The sequence below is a fragment of the Impatiens glandulifera genome, chromosome 3 (genome assembly GCF_907164915.1).
Source record: "Impatiens glandulifera chromosome 3, dImpGla2.1, whole genome shotgun sequence".
Taxonomy (NCBI): Eukaryota; Viridiplantae; Streptophyta; class Magnoliopsida; order Ericales; family Balsaminaceae; genus Impatiens; species Impatiens glandulifera.
The window spans coordinates 1,023,169-1,033,675 of record NC_061864.1 but is presented as its reverse complement, the minus strand read 5'-3'; the positions used below and the strand labels follow the sequence as shown (position 1 = coordinate 1,033,675).

At 30.9% G+C, this 10,507-nt stretch overlaps 3 protein-coding genes across 4 annotated transcripts; 1 reads left to right on the top strand and 2 right to left on the bottom strand.

Annotated features, from left to right (window-relative positions):
- LOC124929040 (serine/threonine-protein phosphatase PP1-like) lies at positions 1-1,795 on the top strand. The gene is made up of 4 exons (XM_047469304.1): positions 1-489; positions 565-1,124; positions 1,212-1,403; positions 1,492-1,795. The coding sequence occupies exons 1-4, from the start codon at positions 291-293 to the stop codon at positions 1,513-1,515; spliced, it is 975 nt and encodes a 324-aa protein (XP_047325260.1). The 5' UTR covers positions 1-290; the 3' UTR covers positions 1,516-1,795.
- A 654-nt stretch (positions 1,796-2,449) lies between these two features.
- Positions 2,450-3,612, bottom strand: LOC124929041 (dormancy-associated protein homolog 3-like). Of its 2 annotated transcripts, none has more exons than XM_047469306.1 (3): positions 3,299-3,612; positions 3,066-3,206; positions 2,450-2,760 (listed from the first exon to the last, which is right to left on the bottom strand). In XM_047469306.1, exons 1-3 carry the CDS (start codon positions 3,423-3,425, stop codon positions 2,645-2,647), a joined length of 384 nt encoding a protein of 127 aa, XP_047325262.1. In that variant the 5' UTR covers positions 3,426-3,612; the 3' UTR covers positions 2,450-2,644. The 2 variants fall into 2 exon arrangements, with proteins under 2 accessions (XP_047325262.1, XP_047325261.1); XM_047469305.1 differs by having other exon boundaries at positions 3,066-3,212; positions 3,299-3,604.
- A 1,202-nt stretch (positions 3,613-4,814) lies between these two features.
- On the bottom strand, positions 4,815-5,655 carry LOC124929043 (50S ribosomal protein L18-like). The gene is made up of 2 exons (XM_047469307.1): positions 5,499-5,655; positions 4,815-5,233 (listed from the first exon to the last, which is right to left on the bottom strand). The coding sequence occupies exon 2, from the start codon at positions 5,222-5,224 to the stop codon at positions 4,874-4,876; it is 351 nt and encodes a 116-aa protein (XP_047325263.1). The 5' UTR covers positions 5,225-5,233; positions 5,499-5,655; the 3' UTR covers positions 4,815-4,873.
- Positions 5,656-10,507: the final 4,852 nt, after the last annotated feature.

Sequence of the window (10,507 nt, the reverse complement as noted above, 5' to 3'; positions counted from 1 at the left end):
GGACATCTGACAGACACTTTCTCTCTCCTCTCTCTTCGTGCTTTTCTTTTGTGCGCCACCGCGAGCCGATAATGGTCAAAGACTCTATTCCATTCCACTGAGCCCAAATCCACCACCGGTCCATCTGTGTGTGTTTTCGTGTGTGAGAGAGAAGAAAGGTAGAGAGAGAGTTGAAGGTTTAAAGCAAAGAAGACGAGGAGAGCACGTACTGTTGTGTCGCTAACAAAACCTAAATTGTTGATAAACAGACATAATCTTAGTTCTTCTCAATTGAGTCTGGATTCTCGAAAATGAATATGATATCAACAAGCAAGGGTGTAATGGACACAAACGTCTTAGATGATATAATTCGAAGGCTTTTAGACGGGAAAGGAGGTAAACAGGTTCAGCTCTCCGAAGGTGAGATCCGTCAGCTCTGCGTCAACTCTCGACAAATCTTCCTTTCTCAGCCTATTCTTCTCGAGCTTCATGCGCCCATCCTCATCTGCGGTCAGTCTCTCTTTCTTTTCTCTATATTTCGTATCTTCAATCAAATTTTGAAACTCTACTACTAACTAATTACAGGCGACATACATGGACAATACCATGACCTGTTAAGGGTTTTCGAGCATGGGGGTTATCCACCCTCTGCTAATTACCTCTTCCTGGGAGACTATGTTGATCGGGGAAGACATAGTTTAGAAACCATATGTTTGTTATTGGCTTACAAGATTAAGTATCCGGATAAGGTATTTCTCTTAAGAGGAAACCATGAAGATGCAAAGATTAACAGGATATATGGTTTCTATGATGAGTGCAAGAGGAGATTTAATGTTAGACTTTGGAAAATATTTACAGACTGTTTTAATTGTTTACCTGTTGCTGCTCTTATTGATGAGAAGATATTCTGTATGCATGGTGGCCTTTCTCCTGAATTGGTGAATTTGAATCAAATTAAGGATATTCAAAGACCAACAGATGTTCCTGAAAATGGTCTTCTCTGTGATCTTCTATGGTCCGATCCTGATCAGAAAATCAGAGGTTGGTCGGATAGTGATCGCGGGGTTTCTTGTAAGTTTGGTCCTGACAGAGTGATCGACTTTCTAGACAAGAATGATCTCGATCTTATTTGTCGCGGTCATCAGGTAAAAAGGAAAACAGACACATTTATTGATCTCAAATGTTGTGAGTTGAATTGAATTGAATTGAATTGAGTGATTGGGTATGTGCAGGTGGTTGAGGATGGGTATGAATTCTTTGCGAAAAGAAGATTAGTGACAATATTTTCGGCTCCAAACTACGGTGGGGAATTTGACAATGCGGGTGCACTATTGAGTGTGGATAAATCACTTGTTTGTTCTTTTGATATAATAAAACCGGCTGAGTATAAACCAACCAGCAGTTCTAAAATGGTCCTTAAGAAGGTTGTTACTAAATATGATCAATTTGATGAATGAAAAACTCAAATGATCTTTTGTTAATCTTTACTCTGATTCTTTTTTTTGTGTACAGCCGCCTAAACTAGGAAAGTTCTAACCCTAAAGAGAAGGAGAGCAGTTGATGAAGTCTGTTAGTTCGTTCACACCACAACAAAGAAGAAGACAAATGCTACTGCTGCTGCTTCTTCTTCTTCAAGATGATTCGACATTGAAGAAGGATCAGCAACAGAGGGTGAATCTTATGTGCAGGAACTGAGGAGGAGGTGTTCCAACCTCTTCTTTTTCTTTTCTATTTTTCATTTCAATCTGAATCTGCCCCAATCTTATTAATTTACAATACAAATAGAAAATATTTGGACTAGTTTTTGGATGGTTTATACATTCTTCTTCTTCTTCTTATGTACATTGTCTTTTCTGTCTGATGTCTGATGGTATGGTAAAGTTTCTTATTATGACCCCCCCTTCTGTTATTCAGTTCTGTTTGTCATTGACAACTATTTTATAGTAACAATGTTATCTTTATACCCCAAATATGTTATGTGGGAATTGAAGAAATTAATAGCAGGGCCATGTTTGAAATGGAATTATTTGGTAGTTATTTCAAAATAATCTCATTTGACATAGGTTAAGAAAAAGAAAGCTTATTTTTATGAAAATTTGAAGATATTTTAGTTTTTGAAAGTTAATTGCAAAAGCTAATATGAACACCAAATATGATGTCTCTATCCTAAAGCTCAAATAATGTAGATTATAAATCAAATGGGATCTTTAAAATGATTTATTTTGATTAAGGTAATAGATGTGGACTATAGAATTAATACATTTATTTCTAAGTTTGGATAATATTTGTATGGAGTGGGTGGACATCTTTTACAATGACTAATATATATAATTACAACTTAATTAGCTCTCAACATCAAGATTGCTAAATAACTTGACAATTTGTAAACACAATACATCCATAATATTTCTATTTAGAAAATCATAAGCACTAGCTAGGCCATCCAATTTGAAAGAAAAACATTAATAAGAAGAAAGCATTGATTTTGTTCATTCATGGCAAGCAAAAAGAGTAACACATGAATTTACAATGTTAACACTGTCACTGACATACTTATATATATTACATAATTTGTCTCAAACTAAGAAACAACAAGATGTGTTAGCTTTCTTCACGACACAACACAACACTAACACATTTTTGTAAGGGACAAAGGAAAGGGTCATCAAACATCATTAAAAGGAGGGCGACGAATCCCCTCTCCTTTCTTTGCCGCCTGCTTCTCGTATGCATCCGACAACGACTTCCTACGCATCAGCTTAAACGCCTCTCTCCCCGCACCTATTATTATTTTTTTTAATTTTATTCCAAACAATATGAAAAAAAAAACAAAATTTAACATTAGTTTTATATTTTTATTTTTGAGAAATATAAGGGAGCTAGCTAATTAAACAAGCATCATGTCATATTCTACACAGCTAATTAAGCTCCTATTTAACTACATGACTTGACTTCCTTCCTTGGTAGCTATCATGCATCTCACATTATCCATCCATTATTATATATATTATATATTTAACTAATCCATGCAAAATGACTAATCTACCCCCCTCCTAATAATTAAGACTATAGAGATATATACTTACTCGCAAAAGGAGAAACCGGAGGAGTACCGGCCGGCGATGCCGCCGGGGAAGCCGGAGGAGTCCCGTCCGGATTATTAATAATATGAGGTGGCTTCACTATCATGATGCTTCTCGTAACCCTAACCTCCGCTCGAGCACCGTCTGATTCTGTTTAATAATAATGATCAAAATTAACGTGGGTTCAATATATAATTAATTAAGAAAAGATTATAAATATATATATATATATATACCGGGCGGTGGTTTGTTGTCGGATCCAGATCCGAGATTGGAAGATGGTTTCTTACGAAGTTTACCGAGTCCGTTCTCCGGGCGAGGACCGGCGAGCGTATCGTCCCAGAGCTTTTCGAGAAGACTCATGGTGGCGGGCGTAGTTTAGCTGAGTAGCGAGGGAAGACAGTGTGTAAATTAGCAAGCAAAGAAAGAAGATTAGAGAGGTGGCACCCGATAATTGGGAAGTCTTATTTAACTACGTCAGGGCGTTAAAGCTCGAACGAGTCGAGAGACAAGGATCACCGTCCGATTCAATCTGGAAAGAGAGAAAATGAAGGATCCAGAGATAAGGTCGAGCGAGACACGTCATCATCCGCGGGTTTTTCTTGTTTTATATTTAGAAAGAAAAAAAATGGCTGCCAAGGGGATTTCTTTGATTTGGTGTTAGTTTTAAATATTATATAAACAATATATTTTTTTTAATAGATGAAATGATAGATAAAATGAGGTAGTTTTCGGATAAAATCAAGGAAAAAAAAAAAAAAAAAACACTTATCAAACGAGAGCAAAATGGCGTGATCTGGATAAGATATTTCCGAAAGGACCCTTTGTTTTATTATTCTGTACGAAACTACCTTCCAACTTTCCATTTCTTATGATTATGTTTTAGATTATTGAAAAATAAATTATTAGAGTAAAATGATAATATATACTTGAATGGTTAGAATTTATTTAATAAATTTTGAATTATTTAAAAAAATATTGATTGATGTTTTTATTTTAAGAAAATAAATAGTATTTGAATATTTTGTCTAATATGATTATAAAAGAATGGACAAAATTAATTTTGATTATATAATTAAAAAAATAAAACTAGGGCGGCCTATAATTCATTTATTATTTTTTCTTGGTGACATGAACCCTCCTTGGTCCTTATTATTGGATATTTAGATCCATTTACCAAGAAAGAGAGGTAAGGTTTGTTTCTTGTACCTTCTTCCTTATCTAAAAGACAACACTTGGGACTTATCTCTTTGCTGCTTGTCTTTAATAGGAGATAAATTACCAACTGGTTCCATAGAATGAATCATCAAATACATGAGTAGACCTTTATATATAAAAAAAAAAAAAAAATAGAAGATATTTTATATTATAGTTAATAGTTTGAATAATGTCGCTAATCAATAATCAATGACTAGGGTAGTAGCTCAAATGACAAGAGTCGACAAATGTTTCAATTAACTTAAAACGCCTTAATTTGAAGAAGCGGAGGTCATGACTGTGTAAGGTTATGGCACTAAACAATAAATTGGAGGATAAACTTTTGGATGGAGGTTATTGGAGATTTTAATTAGAACCCCCCACTTCTGACTTAGTTCTTAGTGTGAATCTATAGAATTAACTAAATTCTAGTATGAATGACAAAATATGGTCTTCCAGTAAACTATTACTTATAAAATATTCAAGTAAACTAAAGATGAAAAAATAAGTGTTAAGATTAGTGGGTCTTACTCAACCTCTTGATGACAAACATATCTAACTGACATCTCCATTGTTGTCTGTTGCTTGATATCAATCAATCTGGCAGTGAAAAATCAAACAAGTAGAATACCAGCTTCCTTCAAAGAATCAATAAGAGCTTTAACCTTGCCTTGATATTTCTGATCATTCCTTAAGGAGGAGACAGAAACAGAAAGAATGTTCTTTAACAGTAAACGCTCACCAAGTATCTTCCCTATCTTTGCAGCAGCAGCAAAGTCCTGTGTAGATCCCATGTTTCCCCTCAATATCTTCTCTTCAGAGCTTGCAGCTGAAGCTACTGTTCCACTTGGTAAGTGGATTACTTGGGCATTAACAAACCTCTCTGTCAAATGCATTTTCAACACGTAGGGTTTCAGAAACTGTATCATCTTCTTATCTACCCTCATTGGCGAACGAATAACCATTCTTTCTATCTGTTTCATCAAACAATATAACCCCTCTTAACACAACAAAGCCTTTACCCACAACGATAATTTGAAATAGAAACAAACAAGGGTCATACATACGAAAGACATAACCAACTGTATCAATGTTTCTAGCTAGGGCTTCAATCCTCTTTGAATTTAGTTCAAGTCAAATTAACAAGTAGAAACTCGATAGAAAATCAAGAAATCAATGTCTCTCTACATACATCTGCACATGTATAGATTAGATAGAGAGGGAGACAGAGATGCTAACCTTAGAAGGTTTTGGAAACGCCGATTGCTAGACGACGGTGACGAACGATCAAATTGAGGAACGCGGGTTGAGATTACTGTTGTTGAACAAGGTTAGGGATTACTAGGATAGGATGATGGCAATTATAGGTTTCCGGCCCGAATCCCTTGTAAGGAGGGTTTTCCCAATTTTTAACGGGATATTATGTTTGTCTCCAAAATCACAAAATAATAATATTATAAACATAATTAAATAAATAATATCACTAATTTATTTATTTAAATTTTATAAAATAAATTAAATTAAATTTATTAAAATATATATATATATATATATAATATAACAATGTCGGTGATAAATTTAAAATTAATTGGGACGAAGATGATAATAAAAATAAATTCTCAGAGTATAATCTCCATCCCAATCCACACTATTATCATCGAATTACTACTATATCTTTGGCATCAAACCACGCGTCTCGGAACAAGTACATCCCACAATTAAGGTGGATAAATAAGCAGACCAAATCGTTCAAACTCGAAATCAATAAAACCAAACAGAATATTAAATTGAATCGGTCAAATCGAATTCATTACGGTTTTCTTTTACTAAACCAATTTCAACAGTTATGTTTGTTAGTTCAACGCTACTAAAATCGTTCAAACCGACCAAATACTTGTACAATTAATATAAAATATGTTGGAGACAAAAATCAAAATTTAAACTGACAATAAGAAATAGTGTATTGTCACTATGTTGTCATCACACACATTTAAACTAATGGGAGAATATAGTGAACTTAAACACTTAATATTATATTAACATTGCAAAAGTAACTCAAAACTTGAATCAACTAAGATTTTGAGTGAGCATATTTTAGGTTAAACTAAACTCATCCTAATCCATATTCAAAATATAAGTTTGGGTAAAATAATTTAATTTTTTTTATATAGAATTTTAGTTGGTTTTATCCGGAATTAAGTTACCCAAATTATACAAATAAAATAATTTTAATTTTAAAATTTTCCCTCCTCTTTCTCTCATCCTCCTCTTATGCAAAGTTATTACATGGCGCCTGGAGCGAAATGAGTTTCGCTCTAAACTTATACCTACATTCATTTTGAAATGAAACCCGGGTGAAGGGAGCTTCACTCCATACGTTAACTAGATTTCCGTTAACGGCGTTTGGGATAAACCCGGATAGAAATCCGAATTCCGGATACTCCCTCCCTCTCTTTAACCCAGTTTTGATTTATTATTAAAATAATAATCCTGCAAATTCAATGGTCCGCAACAGAGGAACACTGAAATCGGGAACAAAAGATCCGGTTTGCCTCTTATGTCAATTTATTATTTATTTCATATTATTTATTAATTTAGGGAGGGTTGAACATATTTATATAACTCAAACTAAATTTTGGGTTTTAATACCTTTATTACGTTTTTGTCTCGTTTAAGATATTTTTGATTTTTATTTAACATATTTTTTATCGTTTAACAATTATTTGATTTAATTTTTTCTGTTTAATACGTTTTTGACTTAATCATCACTTTTTAGCCCGGTTAACCAATATTTATCTCGTTTTGATTTGTTTAATACGTTATTGACCCGTTTAATACGATTTTTACGTTTAATACACTTTTGACACATTTATCCTGCTTTGATTCGTTTAACACGTTTATGAAATGTTTAATACGTTTTTTTATTCGTTTAATATGTTTAACACGTTTATGAAATGTTTAATACATTAATTGATAAAATAATAAATGGATTGAATAAATAAGGCATTGATTATGATAAACTTTATTTATTTTTAAAACCAAACTAAATATTAAAGAGATGTGTTATTAATTATTTAAATACTTTATCAATTGTTATTAAAATTTTCTATTACTAAACTGTATGTAATAAATATATTATTAAAAAAAATTATTATTTTTTATTCTGACTTGAGTGTTGTTTCCCTTCACTAAATAAACAATGAAGAGGTCAATAAGAGTATAGTGTGTAAGAAAAGTGTTAATTATGAAGACTAATTAAATAGAAAATAATTAAATTTATTTAATTAGGGTAATTAGGTAATCTAACTCAACATAAATTAAACTCAACCCAAACTCAACTCAACTAAAACTTAACTCAAACTAAATTAACTTACTCAAATTAATATTTTGGGTTTGGATCAACCCAAGATATACTCATTCCAACTCCTATTTTGTTTTTTTACCACAAATAAAATATTGATTTTCTATTTTATATATTTAATTTTCAGATAAAATAAATCTATAAAAAAAATAATAAATGTAATTAAATCAAAGCATGTTGATTTAATAAAAAAAAGTGTTACACAAATCGAAAACTTATTAAAGTGTTACATGAATCGAAAACTTGGTAAACATATTGCAAAGAGGCTAAATGAGTTAAATAATTATTACAAGACTAAAATATGATTTTTTTAGAATACTGGTTTCGTTTCTCCTATGAAGTGTAACTAATTCTCGCATGTTAAACACATATCTCGCAAACACACCTAACGAATTAATTAGGCGAGTTGAATTTATCGTCTGACGTGCTTGAACCCAGGCCAGGGATATCAACATTTTTTTGTCACTTGACTAAAATAGGGAATAAGACTAAAATATGTTAAACGACTCAAAAACGTGTTAAATAAGACTAAACGAGTCAAATATTTGTTAAAAAGGTTAAAGACATAGTAAACGAATAAAAAATGTGTTAAATTAGTCAAAAACATGTTTAACAAGCCATAATCATGTAAAATCGGTCAAAATTGTGTTAAATGAGGTATAACAAATCAAATAATTATTAACGGTTAAAAAAATATTAATCGAAACAAAAATGTGTTAAACGGTTTAAAAACATATTAAACGAATTAAAACTTGTTAAACAAATTAGTTTCAGCTACCTAATTCACGTCCAACTCAATTCATACCCATTCATATTAGTGAATAATATATATATATATATATATGTTGAATTAAGGGTTTGAATAAATTTAATTTTGGTTAAATATTAGTTGAGTTTACCTATTTGTCCATCATAGCTCAAATGTTTAAATTCATATTGAGTAATTATTATTATTTTTCTTTCCAATTTTGATGTATTTGATTAGTGCCATATATATTTTAAAGTTCATATTTTTTTTATGCTTTTAATGCTAGTCATGTAGTATTTTTTATGTCACCTTAATGCATGATGTTTGTTGGACTTGTGGTTATTTATATCATAAGCTTGATTTGTATTCTATTTGTTTTAAAAAAAAGTAATAATTGCACAGGTTATACATAATTTTGGTAAAATATAAATTTGGAAACATATATATAAATAAAAAAGGTAAGTATATTGAAATAAGGTGGGTGAAAAAGAAGTTTAGAAGATTTTGAGTAAAATTTCTTAATAATGGCCGACCAAATAAGATGGTAAGTTGTGACGTGTGGGAATTGAGAAGAGGATGGAAGATGCAGCCGGCATAAATGGTGGGGGTGTAAAATTATTATTATTATTATTATTAATATAATGTCATATATCCAAATGGGGACTCGCAAAAACAACTTCTATTTCCTATTTGCTCACGTCACGTAGCCCTATACTATACTAGTGGCCTTGTTTGGATTCCGCTTAATCACCCTATATATTAATCATTTCCACTTTAAATCCACACTTGATAATAAAAAACTAAATCATTACCATTTTTAAAAAGTTTAAGGAATCTGAAGGTGACACATTAATAATGCAATAAATTTTAATACATTATAAAAAAAACAATTAAAACATAGTTTTAAAACTAAAATAAAGTATGTAAATTTGAAATTGAAGGCCTTTCTCTTAGAACACGCAACCTCCAGCGTGCATTTCTATCTCTATATCCAAACAACCATCATATCATCATTCCTCTTGGGGTCATCATTCGTCACACTATTTTTTATTTTTATTTTTATAGGTTTGGTCCATTTATGGTTTTTTGCATTTGACCATTTTTCTTTTATTCCACTCCAATTTTGTTATTTATTTATTATCTCCCTTTAAGTTGTCCAATATATATATTCCAACTAATTATATTTTAGGTTTAATTATGTACATAGCTAGTTTCCCATATAAACTTCATTCTTTTACAACATTTTTTATACCTTAATTTTGATTAGTTAATACCCTATTATGGTATATAAAATTATAAAAAAATTACTCAAGAGGTAAAAAAATTATTAAATTTTATTAGAAATACCTTAATTTGAAATGAAAGTGACAAAGAATTTGCAAAAAAAAGTAAATAGATAGTGTAGACTACACAACACTAATAATCAATGTGTGACGTGTCTCACTTTAAAACAAAATATCGACAATAACTTTATTTATTATATTATTAATCTTGTTATTTAGTTAAACGGGCAATGTTGAACATTTCTAATGAACTTAATGTCAAACATTGCAAATATAAATATCAGTTGAAAACGTGTAAGAAATAATTAATTTTATTATTTTTTTTAATGTACGTTTTTAAAATAGATTTACGCTACGACGACAGAGGTTATGATATGTGTAATAACAAATAGGCCATCTAAATTAGCCTCCGGTAATATCTATTTTAATTATATTATGCATTAATTCATAAGTAGTTGATAATAGGGATAATTAAAGTTGCATGTTGACATTTTAATTAATTAGTAGTCGATGATGGGAGATTAATTTCTTACCCACTACTAGCTAAGCTAGGGTTAAAATAATTTTATTATTATTATTATTATATAATAAAAGGGTCAAATCTAGTACTCATGTCAATCTGCTACAATTACCTTCATCTACACGTTTGGTTTCGTTATTTAGTGCGCTTGACGTACCCAGCATTCAAAAATCTTTTTGTTTTAACATTGTCCTTTTTTTTTAAAACGTAAGTATACACTTATCTTTTTTTTTTTAATAAAAATAATTGTAATTAACAATTTATTGATTAGTAAGTAATGGTCTATAAAATGATGATTAAGTTATAGTGATAGACCTGATAGTGGTGGGATCTAGC

Excerpts from the sequence above, each read along its gene's own strand:
- LOC124929040 (XM_047469304.1), top strand. The coding sequence starts at position 291 with ATGAATATGATATCAACAAGCAAGGGTGTAATGGACACAAACGTCTTA. Across the intron at positions 1,125-1,211 it reads TTATTTGTCGCGGTCATCAG|GTGGTTGAGGATGGGTATGA; the intron begins GTAAAAAGGAAA and ends GGGTATGTGCAG. Across the intron at positions 1,404-1,491 it reads CTAAAATGGTCCTTAAGAAG|CCGCCTAAACTAGGAAAGTT; the intron begins GTTGTTACTAAA and ends TTTTGTGTACAG.
- LOC124929041 (XM_047469305.1), bottom strand. The coding sequence starts at position 3,425 with ATGAGTCTTCTCGAAAAGCTCTGGGACGATACGCTCGCCGGTCCTCGC. Across the intron at positions 3,213-3,298 it reads CGACAACAAACCACCGCCCG|AATCAGACGGTGCTCGAGCG; the intron begins GTATATATATAT and ends ATTATTAAACAG. Across the intron at positions 2,761-3,065 it reads TCCGGTTTCTCCTTTTGCGA|GTGCGGGGAGAGAGGCGTTT; the intron begins GTAAGTATATAT and ends AAATAATAATAG.
- LOC124929043 (XM_047469307.1), bottom strand. The coding sequence starts at position 5,224 with ATGGTTATTCGTTCGCCAATGAGGGTAGATAAGAAGATGATACAGTTT.